Source organism: Hydra vulgaris, chromosome 11 (assembly GCF_038396675.1).
Source record: "Hydra vulgaris chromosome 11, alternate assembly HydraT2T_AEP".
Taxonomy (NCBI): Eukaryota; Metazoa; Cnidaria; class Hydrozoa; order Anthoathecata; family Hydridae; genus Hydra; species Hydra vulgaris.
The window spans coordinates 21,682,583-21,705,454 of NC_088930.1; the positions used below are offsets into that span (position 1 = coordinate 21,682,583).

At 25.3% G+C, this 22,872-nt stretch overlaps 1 protein-coding gene across 1 annotated transcript in view; it reads left to right on the top strand.

Moving 5' to 3' along the window:
- LOC100210574 (kinesin-like protein KIF28) overlaps positions 1-22,872 on the top strand; it is an 83,152-nt gene that overhangs the window by 47,022 nt on the left and 13,258 nt on the right. The window contains exons 17-29 of the mRNA XM_065810450.1: positions 554-668; positions 10,909-10,972; positions 14,066-14,200; positions 14,420-14,628; positions 15,930-16,015; positions 17,908-17,970; positions 18,640-18,777; positions 18,880-18,963; positions 19,080-19,217; positions 19,854-19,922; positions 20,387-20,515; positions 20,590-20,817; positions 20,908-20,964. Coding sequence (XP_065666522.1) covers positions 554-668; positions 10,909-10,972; positions 14,066-14,200; positions 14,420-14,628; positions 15,930-16,015; positions 17,908-17,970; positions 18,640-18,777; positions 18,880-18,963; positions 19,080-19,217; positions 19,854-19,922; positions 20,387-20,515; positions 20,590-20,817; positions 20,908-20,964 — 1,515 coding nt within the window. The remainder of the gene's footprint in view (positions 1-553; positions 669-10,908; positions 10,973-14,065; positions 14,201-14,419; positions 14,629-15,929; positions 16,016-17,907; positions 17,971-18,639; positions 18,778-18,879; positions 18,964-19,079; positions 19,218-19,853; positions 19,923-20,386; positions 20,516-20,589; positions 20,818-20,907; positions 20,965-22,872) is intronic.

The window sequence follows — 22,872 nt, forward strand, 5'->3', positions numbered from 1 at the left end:
TTAAAGAAATGAATAAAGCTAAATAAAATAAAGTTGTAAATTTAAAGAAATGAATAAAGCTAAATAAAATAAAGTTATAAATTTAAAGAAATGAATAAAGCTAAATAAAATAAAGTTATAAATTTAAAGAAATGAATAAAGCTAAATAAAATAAAGTTATAAATTTAAAGAAATGAAAAGAAATAATAAGTATTTCTTTAGTTTAAAACATTGAATTTTTCTTATAATTATTCATTTATTTTTCAAAATCTATGGTTCATCTATATAAATTTTTTCCATAAGATATTTATATCATCTCCTCCATGAGATGAGATTTATATCACCTCCTCCATGAGATGAGATTTATATCATCTCCTCCATGAGATGATTTATATCATCTATCTTGCAATTTGCATTCCTTACATGTTTCTTATCAAATATTTTTTTACAGAGGAAGTTATAGCAGTTTAATGAATGACAATTTGTTATCACCAAAATTTAGTTATAAAAAATTCAGTAAAATAAATTTCTTTTTAATTTGAAGTTTTGTTTATATGCATTTTTTTAAAAACAGCTTAAGGAAGAAGAGCTGAAAAATGAACATAAAATGAAGAAGACTACAGCACATCTATGGAATCTCAATGAAGATCCTCAATTAACAAATATGATAATACATTTTTTAAAGCCAGGTTATAATATATTTGTTTATCATAATTTAACTTATGTAAAACTAAATGTATTATTATAAGTTAAAATATATAATTATTATAATAAATTATAAGACTTTCTTATTTACTTGTTTCACAATATACTTGAATAAGTCTTATTCAATATACAAATTTCGTTATTTAATTAAAAAATAATCTTCTTTAAATGACAAAAATAAATTTCAAACTTTCATACAAAAATAAAAATAAAAATTGAAGTGATAAATTAAATAGAAACTAAGTGAAAATAAGTAAAATTAAATATATATATATACATATATATATATATATATATATATATATATATATATATATATATATATATATATATATATATATATATATATATATATATATATATATATATATATATTAAAATAAATCAATTTATTAAAAAGTGCAAACAAATACCTACTTTGAAAATCAATACTTTTATTGATAATTAATTTGAGCTACTGTACTGTAAATTCATTAAAAACAAATTAAAATTATTACATGTAAAAGTTTAACCACCTGTAACATAGTTACAAGTTATTAATTTTTTATATTGCGCTTATCGGTATATTTGTTAAATTGTTAGATAAAACATTTATTATCTCTAATCAATTTAAGAATTCAAGATTTTTAATGTTTGGTAGTTAATTGATTTTTAATATCGATTTGACGATAAAGGCCACCCAATATTCTACCATATTGAAGTTTGCTATTTTGATAGCACTGTGTTCTAAGTTTTAGAAGCTGTTCATACTCTTAGGTACTTGATACATGGGAGGGAACATTCATTCATTTTCAGAAATTTTTCATAAAGTATAAAACTTATATCAGGATAACAAATCCTATTGAAATTATGATTAAACAGCTGTTAAAAATTGCACATTTGACCATAAGCCAAAAATATCTAAATTTTGTGTGTATGTATATCCACACAAAATTTAGATATTTTTTCAAAATAATTATAATATACATAGGCAGATCTAGGATTTTATGAAGTTTTAGCTAAAATTTATAAAGTTAAGTCATAATTGCAACTACTTAATAAGTTGGTATGTCAAAAAGATGTCCAATAATTATATGTAGATGCTGCCTTACAGTTTTTTTTTATCTGAGCATCTTAAGTTGAACAGCTTATGCAGTGTTTACCTAGTTTAGTTTTCACTTTTTGTACACATTTTTCATTTATTTTTAATGGGTTCTAGTAGCATAACTAATGTTAAAATATAAAATTTGCTTTGGCTGTTCTGTTCGTAAGTTAGATATACTGTCTAACTTACTGAATAAAGTGCTCCAACTAGAAGGTAAGCCATAAGACCTTGCACCCCATATGTAAGTTGTAATGCTGCCTAAGGTTAGCTCTCCATTTTTAAAAGTATTGTTATTGTTGACAAAAAAAGCCCTTCTTTTTTGAATTCTTTCCTTTATATTTTTGTCACTGCAATTATTATTGTAATAACAACATAATAATATTGTGATATATTCAAAAATATCATGATATTATAATGTGTTATTTTGACAAATATTTACTTTATTTGTTCTACTATGTATAAATAAATTTAAAAAAAAAAATTGAACAGTCTTACCATCTATAGGATCCTCAGGAAGCTAATTTGTTATATCTTTGTTTTTTATGAATATCGAGCTCTCTTTTTGAAGCTTACACTAACAAAATTTACACACATATTTGAATTTTTAAGTTAGTGGTTTACATTGTATTTAGTATAGAACACTTGAAAACATTTAACATTTCAACAACTCAAAGATCATGAAATGTAGACAAAGTAGAAAATAAATTTATTTATTAAAAAGTTAAAACAAATAAACAATAAGATGCTCTAAGAGAAAATTATAAAAATGTTTTAACAAAAAATATTTTTAAATATAAGAGCTAATAATAATTATCATTCAACCGTAGCCAATTATTTAAGGCTTAAATAGCAACTCTAAATGTTAATATGCTGTTAATCCTGCTTGTATCTGAAACAGTTTCTGTTTAAATTGGCATTAAGGCAAGGCCATTCAATCACTTTTCTAACACTCTATTTTGTTGATGTTGGGGAAACCAGTCATTGTGATAACTTTTGTTTACAAAATACCAGATAGAAGTTTTGATTGATTTTTCCAAAGAGGCTCCCATATCCAACTCTGTATAAATAGAGGTTGGATGCAAAGATAGGAATGATAGATATCCAGGAATTCTTGAAAGTTGATTTGCGAATCTTAATTAGTTTTCAGGCTTTACTTGGCGGTTGGAACTGCAAACCCATATAAACCAACATGCTTTCTGTTTGAAATCTTATATAAATAAAAATATCATTTATAAGAAGTTCCAATAGAGTTAAAGTGATATAAAACTTAAAATAATTGAGTGTTAAAAATGGTGAGTGATTTGCTTTCCAAATTTTCTAGAATTTAATTCTTTAACATTTAAAGCCACAGCTAATTCAAAAGCATTATTAAACCAGTAATAGTGATATAATCAATATTAAATTTAATTTCTTGAAGCATGTTTTTTTAATTTACATTTTCTCATCTCAGAAATTTGAGATATATTGCATCGCTTATCTTGGAGTCTAATTGTAATCTTAAAAATTCAATCCATTAAGTTTTTGTTAAAACTATAGTTATATTGAAAGAAAATTCAGTTATCATCTATGAAGAGTTTTTTGCTAAAAGAAATGCCTCGACTTTTCCATTTTTGAACCCAACAAGTATAACAGACATCATTACCTTATAAGTTGATTTTGTGTGGTTTCAGAAATGTATGTGGCATTTTTAGGGGGTGATATTAAATGATCTTATAAAATAGTTTCACCTGCATAAATTCCAAAATTAAGTACATTTATAGCAAATGACTATAGAAATTGTTTATATAGCTCTGTGGCAAAACTATTATTAATAGTATTAACCTGTTGAATAAAATAAGAATGTTATAATTAAATGTTATAAGAATGTTATAACAATAAGCACAGAAACAGTTGTATAAGTAAACATAAAAAACATGTTATCTTTTTATAACAATTATAGTTCGTGAAAGCATAGTTAAGAAATATACCTTAAAGCTACAAAACCTTGATCCATTTTAATAGGCAATATAAAAACATTCATATCAGGGCTACTTTTAGCCAAAAGTTTAAGAATAAATTAAAGTAAGATTTGCTTTTGCAAACAATGTTTTTTAACAATATTTTATGTTTTGTATGTGAGAAGTATCAATAGCATTTGAAACAGTATTTTATCAAAGCATATCCGTCATAATTACCAACTTACTAAGAAAATAATAAAGGCGCTTGGGTCATTTGAATATAACTGGGCATACAACTTTACAATAAAAACATATTACTTCCAATGACCAATCTTTTTTTTATTTTTTTTCGATAATTTTTACTTTGAAGTATATTGGAACACTATATATAAGTTTTTATTTTGTTGATTATTTTTATGTGTAGTCTTAGCTATAATGTCTATAGCCTAGATCTGCGCCTGATATATATACACAAAATTTAGTTAATTCTAACACAAAAAAGTTACTCAAAATAATGCTTGAGTTTATTTTTTTTTTGGAACAACAGGAAATCTATTTTTTTACAACTAACTTGTCAATAACTAGTCCATTTTATGTTACTTTTTTTATTAATTTAGTTTTATCAAATAAATAAATAAAAAACATGCTGCAAAATGTTGTAAGAAAAATAGACACTCAAACCTTTTAAATAATAGACCTTTTTGTAATTGAGCGGCAATTATGAATCACGTGATCTATTGTTTTTCTCGGGAGGGCAAAATTATAAACAAACTTGGCAAAACGCTTTATCTTTTTATTGTTTGTTTAAATATCTAAAAAAAGTTTATCTGGAAATATATAATTGATAATTGTATTTTACCATGTTACTTGAAAAATACGAAGATTTTTTGAATTTATCTGATAAACAGCTTGTTAGTTTTTTAACTGTTTGTGGGCTAAGTACTACTGGACGCAAAGTCGAGCTTGTTGCTAGAGCATTTTCTGCAATGGAATTAAATATAGATGTTATAGAGACAGTAGAAGAACAGGAAAAAAAACTTAAGCAATCTTATACGGACAAGCTAAAAGCTATAAAGTATAACAATGGGAAATATTTTTTCATATATTCTTAATAAAAAATATTTTGATTCGGAATATATTGGCAAATATAAGGACCAAAAAGCATTTTCATTTTTCGATAGTGGTTTTGTAGGCCCAATAATGCACTTCAGGTTTAAAAAAGATGTTTTATTCGCATATTCTGAAGTGTGTGATTCGCAAAAAATTCACAAAAAAAGAAAGCTTTGGATTGCCTTTTGTAATAATGATATTCTTTCTGCTTGGTGTTCGTGTATGGCTGGAGCTTTTGAAGTTTGTAATCATGTCATTGCCACCCTTTATAAAATGGAATATGCTAATAACAAAGGTTGGTGTAATCCAACATGCACAGAACAAGCTTGTGTCTGGAATAAGTCTTCTAGAAAAGATATAAAACCGTGCTTAATAACTGACCTAGTTGTTAGAAAAAAAATTGCAAATAATGAAAAAAATGATAATAATAAGGAAAACACTAGGATGAAAGCATTGCAAGAATTCGATCCAAGAATCGAAAGTCATCGTGAATTTAATGAACATTCATTTGAAACTTTTTTAAACAACATTCATATATCTGAGCCTTCTGCTGTAACATTTAAATCAAAAATTAAAAAATCTGATGAAAATATTGTAAGTAAACCTGATCTTAAAAAGCTATCATTTGAAATACTTTTAGACCATCCTAACGCTGATGAGTCAACATTAGGCAAAATATTATTAGAAAAAATGGTTTTAACACCATTTTTTCTAATAATATTTTGCCTAATGTTGAAAACACCATAAAAGTTTTATGAAACAATTAAAAACGTGGAATATAACACAAGAGATCAAGCTAAAAGCAATACCTGGTTTCAAATGAGAAAGGGGAGGATAACTGCATCCAAACATCACAGAATATATACCAAAGTTAATACTTTTTCTAGAAATACAAGTTCAAACAAGCCTAAAACAACTCCTCTTGTTGCTGAGATTTTATACCCTCATAAAGAAACATTTGTTACTGCTTCTATCAAATGGGGAATTGATCATGAGCAAGATGCTATAAAAAAGTTTTATGCAGAGCATGTATCAAATCACACTGATTTAAAAATTGAAAAAAGTGGTCTCTTTATTTTGCATGACAGACCTTACATTGCTTGCTCCCCAGATGGATTTATGGTATGCAAATGTCATGGTAGAATGTGTTTAGAAGTTAAATGTCCTTTTAAAATTTTTAATAAAACAATTAAAAAAGGAGCTAGTGAGTGTAATTTCTTTACAATAAAAAATGATCAAATAACATTAAATAAGTGTCATAAATATTACACACAGATTAATTCCCAAATGGCAATTACAAATTGCAAATCAGCATATTTTATTGTTTGGACGCTTAAGGACTTATATGTTGAAGTAATCGAATTTGATCAAGAGCTCTGGGATACGGAGAAAATAAATTTAGATATTTTTTTCAAAACATATGTTTCTCCAGCATTATTACTAATAAAACCTATAACATTCTGTGGAAAATGCGATAAACTTATACTCGAAGATCCAGAAATCAATGTTAAAGAATTTAATGAATTTAGCAGTATTCAATGTAAAGTATGTTGCGCTTGGTTTCACTGTTCATGTCAAAATTTAAAAAAAGAAGACTATGAGTTAATAGCAGATCTAGACTGGGTTTGTTGCATGTGCTCAATGTCTAGTTTATCTTCAATGGATATTTTATTAAGAGTTGTAGATAAATATGTTGTTTTTATTTACATTTTTTTAAATTCTTTCTGCATTTTCAAAAGATTTTCAAAAAAGAGTTTTTTCGGGGCTGGTTTGGTTTTAAAAAAAAACTAATTTTTTACACATCTTTCAAATCCTAGTTGATATAAACTCATGTTATAATAATAACCTAAAGTTTGGACAGTGGAACATTATATTATACAATAAAAAAAACTATTTAGTAAACTAAATTTGTTTAATGAACTATTTAGAAACTAATGGTTTTCTCAAGTTTGATATAACAGCACATATGCGTAGTATATTATTAATGATAGGTAGGTATAGTAATGGCTGTGTTATTTTTAAAATACGGAAATGTTTTATCCTTTTTATTGCTTGCTCCACATAAATGCGTACATTAGCAATGTTTGATGTTTCTCGAACTTCTTCTTTTGACATTTGAATTCCTTTAACAGCACTTGGAGGTATACAAAGAGTACACTGTTTATATGCAAGGTCTGTCCTTATTTTAAAGCCTTGATCTGCCATAACTTGGTCATAGGGTTCAAGTATATCAAGAAAACCACTATTTCTGACAATAAAAATGTCAGAGGCACATCCACCATAAAGGGGAGACAGCCATGAAACGGCTCCATTCGGAGTTATTGCTATTAAAAATTTGACTGTTGCATTATGTTTATAGTCACTCCACATACAAGCTTGAACATCAAGAGCACTTGATGTTTCAAAAAATATTTTAGAACAATCTATAATTGTTCTCACTTTTGGATATAATTGCTTAAACAGTTTGGCATAGTTGCTTGAATTGTATTCCGGCTAGGCCACAAGATTAGGCTGTCCAACTCTTTAGATAACAATATTACCCATGTAATAATAATTTGGGAAACTGTTCCAGCTGATATACAAAAGCGGAAAGCTAAATCTTCAATTAAAAGACCCAAACGTAATCTCATCATAACTAAAAGAAATTCCTGTTCCAGTGAGATTTTTCTTTTAGGTTCGCTTTTTCTCATAGAAAATTATCTTATTAAGTTATCTAATTAATAATAAGTTAGCTAATAGTATAATCTTCTGATAAGTGTAGCTGCTTGACGGATTCAACACTGGACATGGTTTTTTGTAATCGATTTGTTCTCTTATTTCCATCCCAGTGTTTCATAACTGCTGCTTTGTGCTTGACATAATTAAAAACACTTTGAAACATTTTTGCATTTTGTAAACCTGTAAAAGTCGATACATCTGAGTACTTAGTAATATGACAAAACTGTAAAGCAGTATATGTTGATAATAGAGTAGGCTCTATATTATTTTTAACACTGTAGCCTGCTTTATTCTTAGACAAAATTGGATTTACAGTGTCTTTTTCTTTGGGAGAGGCGGGTGGGTGTAATAATTTTTTGGGAGAGTCGGAGATGTGTAATAATTCTGCTGCAACTGCATTGCCACTAACATATGGAGTTATTTCGAACGATATTAAGCTTTCTTCGTCTGAAGAAACAATCATAAGATCTGACAACTCTTCAGCTGTAAGTGTATCCGAGTTAGAGTTAATAGATTCAATCATTTTTGATGAAACAGGTTTTACAATAGATGTTGTTCTGATTTTTTGAGGAGGTCTTGATTGTTTTTTTTCCGGAGTACATTGAACATTCATGGTGTATGTCAAAAAGAGTGTTGGGTTAGGATTTTCATAAGTGGGCATGCCATCGACAAAATGATTAGAGCAGATTTTAAAATATTTAGGTATAACAAAGTGTTTTCGCCCTTTAGAAACTGCATGAATCCATGATTTCGTAACGCTCTGAATAATGTTTATCGTTATTGCAAATACCAACTACACAGCGATCATTAACCATAATGTTTTTTTAACTGAGATAGTAAACAGTAAAAACTTAGTAATGAACACAACATGATAATAAATGTTCAAACAAAAAGATTAAAACTTAATTAAAAGTTAAGAGAATAACCAAAGTTATATTATACAGAATTATTTTTAAACAATAAGAAAGCAAATAAATTCATTGCAAAAACTCACTGCTTTAATAAGAATAATTTTTTGGTTTGTATCTTTTTCTATTTTATTGAGGTAAAAGTATAAATAAAATATTCTTTACTAAATTTTTTTCGACTTTTATTTTATTTGCGTTTATTTTTGTAAACGTATATCATTTTTAAAATTACACACCTGATGTATTTTTTCTTATTTGTTATTTATTTGTTATTTACCTGATGTATTATTTCTTATCTTTTTCTTATATGTTTATTATTGGTTTGTTTACATTTTTGCCCTCCCGAGAAAAACATTGCATCACGTGATTCATAATAGCCGCTTAATTACAAAATCTTCTATTTTTGGTCTACTTTCTCAACTGTTATTCATAATTATGTTAATTTATATGTTATTTTGACAGTTTGCTGAAAGGTATATATATATATATATATATATATATATATATATATATATATATATATATATATATATATACATATACATATATATATATATACATATATATATATATATATATATATATATATATATATATATATATATATATATATATATATATATATATATATATATATATATATATATATATATATAGATCTATAGTTTGTTGGCTTTGGGAAGAGCGGAAGGAAAAAAGTGATTCTTACGCCAACACATACGTCACTTTTAATTACTTTTGACTTTCGTCCAACATTTTCGTGTTGGACGAAAGTCAAAACCATTAATTTAATTACAAATTAATTGTTATATAAAAAAACCACAAAAACGCAAATTTAATTGACCAGAATGTTTTTAAAAACATTCTGAATGTTTTTAAAACATTCTGAATGTTTTTAACAATATAAACAATGTTTTTATTTTTATTTTTTTTAATAAAATGTTTTTATTTTTATTTTTTTTAATAAAATGTTTTAATTTTTATTTTATTTACTGTAAATCATGCGCGGAGTGTTGCTACATCGACTATCTTATAGCCTGACTCGCAAGGGAGTGCTGCTACATCGACTGACAAATAGCCTGACTCGCAAGGGAGTGCTGCTACATCGACTGACAAATAGCCTGACCCACAAGGGAGTGCTGCTACATCGACTGAGGGTTTGGTTGGGGCAGGCAGTCTATCATTATTAAAAAAAAAAAACTCCGGTCTTGCATTTTAATTTTTACTTTTTGTCAACAAAATATGGAAAAAACTTTCGGACAACATCTAAGGGTTCTATATATATATATATATATATATATATATATATATATATATATATATATATATATATATATATATATATATATATATATATATATATATATATATATATATATATATATATATATATATGCTACATATGCTATATATATATATATATGATATATATATATGCTATATATATATATATATATATATATAGCATATATATATATATATATTTATACATATATATATATGCTATATATATATACATATAGCATATATATATATATATCATATATATATATATGCTATATATATATATATATATATAGCATATATATATATATCATATATATATATGATATATATATATATGCTATATATGCTATATATATATATATATAGCATATATATATAGCATATATATATATATATATATATATATATATATATAGCATATATATATATATAGCATATATATATATATATGCTATATAAAAAGTTTTTTTTAAATCTATACACTCTTTAGAGTTTCATGTTCAAAATCTCTAAATTCAATTTAAGTTTATTTGACCATATATATATATATATATATATATATATATATATATATATATATATATATATATATATATATATATATATATATATATATATATATATATATATATATATATATATATGGTCAAATAAACTTAAATTGAATTTAGAGATTTTGAACATGAAACTCTAAAGAGTGTATAGATTTTAAAAAAACTTTTTAAACTATAAAAGGTACAGCTATAGAATAAAACAAACATAAGAAATTTTCATAAGAAATTTTCTTAAATAATAATAGTAGGTAGCATATAACTTTAACAGTTTATATTTTTTAAAAATACAATTTTATCAAACATCAATTATGCAGTAAGACTAGAAGTAACATGATTTTGTTAAAATTATTCTTTGTATTACAGTATTTTTTTTGCTTTTAAATCGGTAAATTTAAAAAAATTTTAAGTGAAAAATACTTTTATCTTTCTCGTACAAACTTTTTGCTTTGTTGAGATTTTGTTGTTTAGTAGTTTTTCTACTGTGATATTAAGTTAATTTCTTTGATTATTTTTTAAATTTAGTGTTTTTTATTTTACGGCTTTATTTGTTTTTGATGTTTTGTTTTATAATTTTTATATAATTTATATTTATATAAAACAGTAAATAATGTTTTAAAATTGTTTAGGTAAATATCATGTTGGAAATAAAAAAGGAAATCCACCACCAGAAATTTTGTTTAATGGATTAAGGTTATTTTTATATTGATTAAGTTGTAACAAAGAGTTCTATACTGTCATTAGATTTTAATAGGTCATCAGATTCAATCTGTACTTTGAATGTAAAAATTTTAGATTATATTTTATCTGGTTTTAATATAATTATATCATTGCCTGGCAATAATAACAAATGCAAAGATGCTGATGAGTGATGCTAGTCTTTTTCTATTAGGCCCTTTAGTAAATCTATTGTGGCCTTCGAAATTAAGTTTCACCTACATTAGTGCACTACATAATTCTAATTGGATGTTACAGCATTGATATATTTTATATAATCTTTCTGCCTGATTCCCTTTTTGTGTATTCATATATATGCATTAGGGGGTTGATTTTTTTACAACTCTACATGGGTATAGTGCCAAAATCTGACATTCTACATGAGATTACCAATTGCAAAAGTTTTACTGACTAAAGTTTCAAAAATGTCCCCTATTTTTTTATTTCTCTATTTTTTTACTTACGAGTAAAAAAGTATAACGTAAAAATCGACAAATTAACAGAAAAATAGCAATTTATTTTTACAAAACTTTCTGTTCATTAATATACAAAGATCAATTGTTTGTGCAATTTAAAAGTTGTTGTGCAGAATAAATCTGAAGTTCATCTTGTCAATATCTTTTGCATAAATTTCTTGCATAATTTTTATGGCTCTTTCCGCACAGATATTAGATCTCTGAATTCCTTGTATGCGACTGGGCTCCTGGGACTAAAATGTTTTCAAGGTTTTCATGGCTGTAGTTGAAGTTATTGCTTGCTCTAAATTGTTAAAATTATGTTCTGAGTATTGCATGTTAGAAAACCATATATCAGACCAGGCTGAAGTAATGATGTCACAAACAATGCGAAGTTGATTATTATGCGACTCATTTAAAATATATGCCAGAAGAGCATAGATTGCTTTTGAATTCCATCTGGCATTGTTCAATGATGGCAGACTTTTGAATTTTATAGCCGGATAGCTACCATTCACCTTCATGTATCGGTAACTTTGTACCAACTCAAACAAAAAGTCCATATCATCTCTCCATTTATTAGTCTTTACTTTACAAATTTTTTCACCTTGCTTAAAGTTTGATTTTAAATTTTCATAGTTTTTTTGCAGGTTTACACTAAATTTGTAATGTATTTCTGGTGATGAGCTTTTTCCTTCATCTAAAATTTCATTCATGGAATGCTTCAAAATTGTGTCTAACACATGATGCTGACAACCAATAAATTGAACTGGTTCAAGATTTTTTCTTTCAAATTCTCTTTGAAGTTGGCTTACAACTCTATTTTTACTTCCAGTATTAACACTTGTGGTATCAGATATTATAACTTTGATACTACTCCATAGTTGAAATTTATCTAGCACTTCAGCTATTCCACTGTAAGTACTATTAGCTTTACCATCACCCAGTTTCAAAATGGCTAACTTGACCTCCTTTTCTGCATTTTTTAAAATCAAGACTTGATACTCAATCCCGGAAATTCTTTTACCATCAAAATGCAACACCCAATCATCATTTTTTAAATGATTAATCATATGCTTTTCCATTTTTTGAGCTTCTGACATTGTAGCTCTATAAACCCCAGATTTGGATGGTGCTTGCACATTAACACCACATTCAGATAAATTTTTGCAAACTTCTGCTGATCTCTTAATACTTAGTTTTGACTTCTTAACTAAGTTAACAGCAACAGTGTTGTTCTCATATTTTCTCTTTGTTTTTTGGCCTGGCGGATTATAATCAGAATCTTGCTCATCATCTTGTTCATTGTCTCCTTTATTGTCATCACTGACCTCTACTGTACCTGTTTCAGCTATGATAGTTCTCTTCTTGCCAGCTTTAGATGGATGTACTTTAACAATTTTTGATGTGCAATAACCAGCTTGACCATCAGTTTTTACCTGTAATATATAAAATTCTTTATCTTCATTGCTAAGTCAGTTACCATTCACTTTGGTTATATAAAAACAAATAATCCCACTTTTCTTCAAAACATTGTTTGGATTTTTGAACAGAATGATATTTCTTAATAAGAATTTCTACTTTTTTTGTTATAGACCTTTCATTAATTTTTGGTAAACTCAGTTTAAGCCATAAATCAGATAATTCTGCGCCAACCATTTTACATCTGGAATACACTGACTTCTCTAAATTTGATAAGTAATTATACCGACCAATAACAGAATAAGCTTTTGGCATTTTATTCATAATGCCAAGTGGCTGCAAAACTTTGTGTATGTGAGATCTTGTTGATTTTGATTTCTCAAAGTGGACTAGATTTTTTGTCCAGGCTTTGATATTTTCAGGTTTTTCATCTCGGAGCTTATTCTGGACATTCTGAAATATAAAGTAAATTAAAATAATTTTAAGTTACATGCAAAATTAAAATGAAATCTAGTAAACACAAAAAATCACCTTGATTGGAACACGTTTATCTTGACTGCTAATGACAATAATTCAATCTTGTGCTTGCAGAAATTGATAACATCGGATGCATTCAAACAATGTATACTCAAACTTATATACTTATATGTTTGTTTATTTGTATCACGCTACACCAATGATATTGTAATTATTATAATTACAATATCTTTGTGCTACACATTAAAAATTGTTAAAAAACATTTACAATTTTTTATTTTCATATTACAATTTCATATTTACGGGTGACATTTTTGCAATCAAATGTCTTAAGGTATACATTTTTATAAATAAATATAAAAATGTCAGCTTTTAAAAATATACCCATTGATTTTTAAAAAAAAAGTTGAAAAATCAACCCCCTAATATGCACATATAAATGTTTGTATATTTTATAATCACTATTTAATGACATTTCTACAAAATGACATGTAATATTTATACAGCACTTTTCTCATTTGAGATCTTTGTTACCTACTAAATTTTATCCAATTTTTTACATTCAGAGTTATGACCCACCATTTTAAGTAATTACATAATTATATTTTATAGATTATATGCATTATATTTTTTAAACTTTTTACTAATTTTATTATTTTTGCTTAATTTTTTAGTTTTGTTTTATAATAACAATTTTTTTTTTTATTGAATTCAGCATTCAAAAGGATCATGCAGTTATAGAACACGATGGAAATACTAATAAAATCAAAATAGTTCCTAACAAAGAAGCAAAAGTAGTTTGCAATGGAATTATTCTTGTAGATGAATGCGAACTGCGCCATGGTGATAGGTATTTTTTATAATCATAATCTTTATTAAAATCAGTTTGCAATGAAACAACTGCACTGCACAACAACTTTGTTCACCAAAGTTTGTGTTTCATATGAGTCATTAGGTAGTCAAAAGATTAATGATCATACTAATTAAAATAAAAATTTATTCTTGGATAAAAATATTTTTAATGAGTTTTGAACAGTATGTTTTTTTAATTTATTTGTTATTTAAATAGAATTTTGTTTGGTAACAATCATTTGTTTGTTCTTCATCACCCAAAAGATGCAGATTTATTGAAAAAGAAAGAAGATGCAAAGAAACAAGGAAAAACTTTTGAAGAAGTACAACCTACTTTTGATCAAGCACAAGAGGAAATAGCACAGAATTCTGGATTATTTAACTATGGAAATATAGGTGATCATAAAGATGGCAAAATGTCTCCTCGTAAGTTTTTTACTTATAACACTTTGTAAATTTTTTTTTCAGAACTATGTCTACCGGGTGCACAAAAGAAGTAAAACTTTAAGCTAATTTAGAAAATATTATTTATTTTCATTTATAGTTAAAACTATAAAAAATATAATTTTTTATTTGTTTAAAACCTCATTTTCTACATAGTTTGCAAAAGAGCAACAATTTAAGTACATTTTTGCAAATTTTTTTTTAACAAAAAAGTTTTATAAAATTAAATATTTTTAAAACTAAAATTTTATTCTGGGTTTTTTGAGTACCAGGTTGACATTTGAAAAAAAACTAAGAAATGTACTAGGGTTTTTCAAACCGGATCCCGGGATCCTGTTTTCCCAGGATCCCGGAGGTAAAAATCCATCCCTTTATCTGGGATTTCAATGAAATTTCCCGGGAATCCCAGTAATTTTTTTGAACATATTTTAAACATTTGTAAAGATATTAAAAATATTATTACTCAAAATTTGAGTACTAATTACTTCCTTTTACCTTTTGCAATGACTTCTTTAAAAATTAGGAAGATATATTATAGAGGGCAATTAAATCAAAATAGGTAAAATATTATTATTGAATTTGATTTATAATTAGATTTGATTTACTTATTTAAATTATATATATTGTAACTTACAGCATATAAAGCTTAAATAAACAAACCAAATCTACTTATAAATCAAATTCAATAATAGTATTTTATCTTAGACACAAACCAAAACTTCAAAAAATTGGTGACTAATAAATAATTACAATTGCAAGAAGTTACAATGAATAAAGAGGAGTCCCTGGTATGTTAGATATAAAATAACCACGGACAAGTTACAAGTACTTGTAAGCGCAAAAAAAGTAATTAGTTACACATAAAAGTTGGTAGTGAAGTTGGTAGTTTTCCTCAAGTGATACTAAAGCGGCCTATGGTATTATTACGTAATATAGCATTAGGAAACAATTTTAAAATAGAATTATTTTATTAGGTAAATAGCAGTAATTCTATTTATTTTCTTGTTAAAAGTAATAGTATTAAAAAAGCGTGTTTTTTTTTTGTATTTGTTTGAATTTACACATTTCCCCCACTTAATTCGATAAATTCTTGCTTGTTACCTAATCCCGGGATTTCAGGAAATAAATCATTTTTGTCCCGGAATCCCGGGAATTAGATTTTTGCGGGAAATGAGAAGTCCTAAAATGTACCATAGTAATAGATTTAAATTAGTGAGATTATTTTGTTTTATTGTTTTACTTTGATATGTTGTTTTATTTTGTTTTATTGTTTTAATTTCTAGAGGATTTACTACTTCAAGAAGATTTATTAAAAATACTTCCAATGATCAATGAAGCAAACGCTATGAGTGAAGAGCTTGATAAAAAGGTTATTTGTTTTTTTTAAACTTTTTAAATTCATGAAGGTACAATATATAGTTTTTAGGTTTTTCTAATTAAAAACAAATTTTTTTTTTATAATTAGATAAAAAAGTATATATATTTATTCATTTTGATTTATTGAATCAATATATTTATTTGATGTATTTAACTTTTACAGTTTGCCTTATTTAATTACCCCTTGATTACCGCTCTAACCTTCTAAGCAAAATAAAATCTCCTTTTGATTAGGCCTTTATGTCTATTATATAAAAAAAAAGTCTTTTGTCTTCTACATATATTTGTTATAGATATCAACTTTTTACTTATTTTTATTTAACCTGTAAATAAAAATGACTAGCATTTTTCATATATGACAATACATTAAAAATGATATCGTATGACTACTGTTAGGCTTGATTGTTACTCGTCTAGCAACCAAAAGCTGCTTTAAAAAATTTAACAGATTTTAATTTTAAGACAATCAATAATACTTTGCATTTACAATTCTTCTAAAAAAGAAATGTTTCACGAAGGACGCTGAGCAAATTTTTTATCATATATAAAACAGTGACATCTTGTAATTAAGCATGAATTAATGATGTGACTAGTAGTAACTAAAGTCTAATGTAATGAAGTAAAATAAATGAAGTATCTATGGTAACTGATAGATGGCACAAGTTTTTGGCTCTGTGTTGTATTTTTTTAAAAGCATTACAGGTTTTATTTTTATAAAACCAAACTAGAACAGCTAATTCAAAAAGTGGATGAATAAAAGTTAAGTTTAGAGAACTCAAAAAGTGACAATCAAAACTTTATTATGTGAGTTTTTAAATTTAAAAATCTCGTCATGTAACCTTTAAAAACCTTGTCTTTTTTTTTTTATTTTATTTTTATTTTTTTTTTAAATGGTTAAAAACAAAAATTTAAACTAAACTTTTAAATTTAACTAAAAAGAAAAAAAAGTAAAAACGAAAAAAAAGAAAAATAAGGGAGAAAAATAAAATGAAAAAGAAAAAGAGAGGGAGAAAAGAAAAAAGAAGATTATATAGTAAATCAAATAAAAAATAAAAAACAAAAAATGAGAAAAGAAAAATGTTTGCATTCAAACGAATAAATGAATTTCATAATTAATCATCTTTGCTGAAGATTTTTTATATAGTTTTTTATTTGTAACTTGTAATTGTTTTCTTATTTATGTTTGGTTATTTATGATTTGTTTTTATAGATTTTTTTATAAAATTCTTGCACTTTAATTGCATTTTGCTTTACATCTGTGTAATTTACTGAGGTGTAATTTTTTATTGGTTATTTTTGAAGTGTAACTTAATTTAATAATGATTATTGTTTTAAAATATTCTACTTTATACAAACTTCTTTTTTTGTTCTATTTTTTTGGTATCATCATTGTTATTATTATTATTGTTATTATTATTATTTTTATAATTATTGTTAATAATTAGTCTTAGAATTAGTATAATAATTTTTGGTGTTTACTTAAGATTAGTAGAATTACTATTTGTAAATATTCATGAAAATACTTTTTTTAGAATGTATATAATTGATTAACTGATGATTGATTTGTAAACTTCTTTCTTCTTGTCTAGCAGTTTAAAAAGCTGTTTAATTTAAACTTTTTCCTCTTGCCTTATGGTCAAAAATTTCTTTTATGTATACTTGTGAGCGCAAACTTTAACGCATACTTCAGGACGCAACTCTAATTATATTTATATATTTTAATGTACGAAGACCAAAATCCACCTTATTATATATTTTTAAAAATATAGACATGTTTTTTAGTTTAATTTTACATATAATTTGAATTAAAATTACATAAGTAATATATTTGGAAATAATATTTGAATAATCATTATTTATATTACTAATTATTTATACATATAGGTTTCTTTTGAACCAGTTTTGGTTTCACCTCAAGCAAGAGGGGAAAAAGAAGGAAGAACTGAAGTAATTTAATTTTTTTTTTCTCGTGAGTTTTTTTTCAAAAAACTTAGATGTTTCAAGGCTGTTTATATTTTATTTTTGTTACATCACCATCACCATAATGATGTTGACATTTTTTTTAATTATTATATTTCACATAACAATTCATCAGTTTTAAAGAAAAGAAAAAATATTTTATAAGATTTTTTAAACAAATTTTTTAAGTTTTGTCTTGTATTTTTATTTTAATGGAGCTTTTTTAATAGTTGTAATTAAATCAGTTACAATATTATTGCATTAACGTGATTTTAATAAATTAGCATTTAATGATCACAACATAAGCATTTAAAATTCTTTTGCAATTGTGGTATGACTAATACTTTTACTAACTAGAGACAGCCATCATTTTTATAACTTTTGCTGAAGACAGCCATCATTTTTATAACTTTTGCTGAAGACAGCCATCATTTTTATGACTTTTGCTAAAGTGATTTGACTAGTACTTTTACTGACAATAGACAGCCATGGTTTATAAATTGGATTTATAATTTTGTAATTTTGTGTTACTTGTATAAAGTTGTCTTAGAAAGATATGGAGGCTTAAAGATGGCCATCAAGAATCTTAAAAAACCCATTAATATTGTAGTATTTTAAAAATGGTTTCAGTAATTTTCTCCAATAAATTTATTTTAGGTAAAAATAAAAATGCTTGATCTTATAAATGATAATGAATGGATATGGGATAAAAATAAGTTTATCAATCGAAATTTTATTATGCAAGAAATGTATCAAAACTTTACTGATGGGTATCCTGATTGGAATGTAGCAAAAGTATACGTGCTTTTAAATTGTTTAAAAATGCACAAGTTTACTGAAATTTTTTACCATTCGTTTATTGAAATATTTATATTTTCGTTTTTTATAACATTGTAGGAAAAAGATCCTTTTTGGGAAGCACCAGATGCAGATGTACTAATTGGTTCAGTTCATTTATATCTTCAAAGTTTGGCATATAAAGTATTTTTTATTTTACTTATGTAGGATTTATAAATTTTCTAGTATAAAGTATTGAATTGAAAAGATTATCTGATATATTTTGAAACAATTATTTAAATATTACCTTTTTTGTTCAGATTGAGTTTGAAGAGACACTTGCAATAACTGACTTTAAAGGAAAAGATATTGGTCAACTTTTTGTCCATATAATGCCGTGCGAGGCTTCTGGAAAAGCTGTCAGTGAGGATGAGTTTGTTGAAGACCCAACTGAATTAGTAGATTGTTTCATTTTTTTTTTTGTCTTTTGGGTGAATAAGTTTTTGTCACACTTCTACTATAAAATAATTTTCTTATGTTTCTTTTGTAGTTTTTCTTATTAAAATTTACATTATCTTGTAAAAATTACGCTACATTATTTTTATCCCACTATTTAAGTTTTATACAGTATTTATATTATATATTTATTTATAGTTTCTATTATTCATTTATAGTTTTATTATTATTGTTGTTATTATTATTATTGTTATTATTATTATTATTATTATTAGTAGTAGTAGTAGTAGTAGTAGTAGTAGTAGTAGTAGTAGTAGTAGTAGTAGTAGTAGTAGTAGTAGTAGTAGTAGTAGTAGTAGTAGTAGTAGTAATTATTTATAGCTTTTTTATTTTTTATACAGTTATATATTGTTTTTATTTCAGTAAACAATTAGTCTTTTTTCAAATTGTTTTATTTAGTTTTTATGCATTTATTTATTAAATTTTTTTATGCACTTGTTTGATATTTATTTTTTTTTAAATTTATTTATTTAAAAGATTTTTTTCAAAAATTTACGACATTTTTTTTTATTCGATTAAACTTAAATGCACCAGAACAATATGTTTTGTATACATATAGAATTGTTTGTATTTTTTAGATAGGAAAACCACTTTATTGTCAAATGAAAATATCTTCAGCTAGAGGTTTACCAAAGAAGTTTGCAAAGGTATTTTAATGTTTAACAAAATTGATTATAAGGTGAAAGTAGGTTGTTTATGCAATGAAAGGGAAATAAAAAATGTGACAAAATGTATATATAAGTATGATAAGAAAAGTAAAATAATGATTGACATAAAAAAAAGTAAAACATTTTCTGGTCTGTAGCCCACTGGATCTGTCAGCTAGATCTGTAGCCCACTGGAAATGCAAACCATATCTTTAGCTCTAAAAAACTTTTTTTTTTGTTTGTAATGTGTTTAGGTTTAATGTAATGTGTTTAGGTTTAAACAAAAAGTTTTATTGTTTTAATTATTATGCATTACCAATAATAATTTTTATTTCTGAACTTAATTGTCTGCCATAGTTTGTTTTTATTGGACTGAATTTAAAATGTTTTCTTATGTTTCTAATATTATTACAGCATTATTTCAATTTAAAATCTAAGTTTTATATTTTGTTCAAAACTTTCAGGGTGAGTCATTTTGTTCATACAAGCTTTATATGCAAAATGAAGCAACTTTAACCTCTGTCGTGAAAAACACAATAAACCCTGACTTTAATCACCAAAAAATATTTACATTTAATCCAGTAACCAAGTCTGTAAGTCATCTGAATTAAATTTAAATTCTGTTGTTGTTTTTATTGCGTTTTTTTATAATTATTATTCTATTTAGTTAGTAGATTATCTGATGAAATCACCGCTTGTTATTGATGTCTGGGGTAAACAAAATGGTGAAGTCAAAAATGACAATGTGAATGTCAGTACTAGACAACTAATGAATCAAGATAAAGTCTCCAATGGTCACATTAAGCAGAATACTGCTGATGATGATGAAAGATATAAGTTGCTCTGTGAAATAAATACATACAAGCGAAGAGCTGAGCGAATGAATAAAAAATTGGTATTTTATAGATAGAAATAACATGTTTATAATAAATCTTTTAAAACAAATTTCATATGTTGTCATTATTTTTAATGTTGTAATTTTTAGACAAGAATTAACGAGTATGTAAAGGAGAGAAAAGCAGCTAATCAAACAACTCTAGAGGTTAACATGACATTAAAACACTTATTTTATATATATATATAAATATATATATATATATATATATATATATATATATATATATATTATATATATATATTTGTTTATATATATATATATATTTATATATATATATATATTTATTTATATATATATATATATATATATATATATATATATATATATATATATATATATATATATATATATATATTAGGGTAGGTCGATTTTTATATGTAAGTACCGCTAAGCAATATAAAGTTGGATATTTATATGTAAGTAACAAAAATAGCAAACTTAAGTGTTTTAACTGAATATTTTTTTGTGGAACTTTGATGGAGTTTGTGAATTTGCATACTTCGTAAACTACTTTTCGCTGTTTTATAAAATTTATTTTTCTTTATTTTTTAAAGCATGCATGTATTGTATTTTGTTTGTAAACAATATTTAACTTCGTAGTTTCGTATTGTTTAGTAAAGTCTCTGACTGCTTTTAACTTAACGCCAAAATATCAAATTTATAAGCGGCTAATAAATATTTCTTAATATTTACATGCTTAACTGTTTTATATTTTATAAATGTAACTTTTGTAGAATAATATAATGTAGTTAAAATAGAAGTGAACAATTAGCACATTTTAATAGTAAATTAGTATACTAATTGAAAAAATTTATTATTTTCAAGTAAGTTATTATTTTGTGCAAAATTAAAATAGTTTAGTACTTTAATAAAGTGTTACTAATTTATTGCAAATAATTTATGTGTCTCATAATAATAATGTGAACAAAGTTCATATTATTATATATTATTAAACACGATCGAAAAGTGATTAGAATTACGGAGGTTGCCCTTGTGATTTAATTACAATGGATCCAAGCACATACAGACAATTGACTCAATTTTATTAGTTCTTAGATAGTTATAACATTTAGCCGAACTTTTGGGCAATTGCTAAGCGTGTTTCATGTGTTTTAAAATCTATATGGTTATCTGTCAATCCACGATTGCCTTTAATAAATGATAAATCTATTGAAGCAAAAATTAAAAATCTATTTGCAACTGTAAAAAACATAAACCGCAAACACGCTTAAGCAAATATCAAACGAAACCTAGATTCTAAACTAGACAAACTTTTTGACATATCTGCTTGTTGCTGTTCATTGTATATACAATGCACTTTACATAAACATTGTTACATGACACATCATGTAACAATGTTTATGTAAAGCGCAAAAAAGAAAAATGAAAAATGGAACACGTTATTTGCATATGCCCTAAAGAAGCAAAAGTTCCAATAGAAGAAAGAGCTTATATACGGGACCAGCGTTTAAAAACAGAACCAAAAGGGCTGTTTCACAACAGGATTAAAGAGAAGGAAGGAAATATGTCACATCACAAACATATTAATAATGAGCTTTCAAGTTTATTACCAGTTTCCCCAGAATGTATATCTGAAATAATAACATCTCAGGTACTTTTATTTGCGTAGCCTTAAGATTTTTATTTGTTTAGTATATATTTAACGCTTATTAATTAATAAAATCACTTATCATAAGTATTTTAAATTTTTTACTTAAGGAACAGGATGAATGAAAACCAAGTAAAAGAACTCAGGCAGGTTATAGTATTCAAAAGTTTCCAAGATATGCCATGGAGCTGGTCAGAGGCGGATGTTCTTCAAATCTTGGCGCAGCTCTTGGAAACGCCTTATTCCATGATATCAAGCATCTATTGCTACCGGAAGTTGACATCAATAATATTCTAATGGATAAATGTAAATTAGACAGAGCTAAGTCAAAAGTAAAAGTAATTTCAAAAAACGCAGATTCAGAAGAGAAGACACAATTATTTTGCATTGGTTTAGATGAAAAGATAGATAAGAACACAAAAATATACTTAAAAACAATTAGT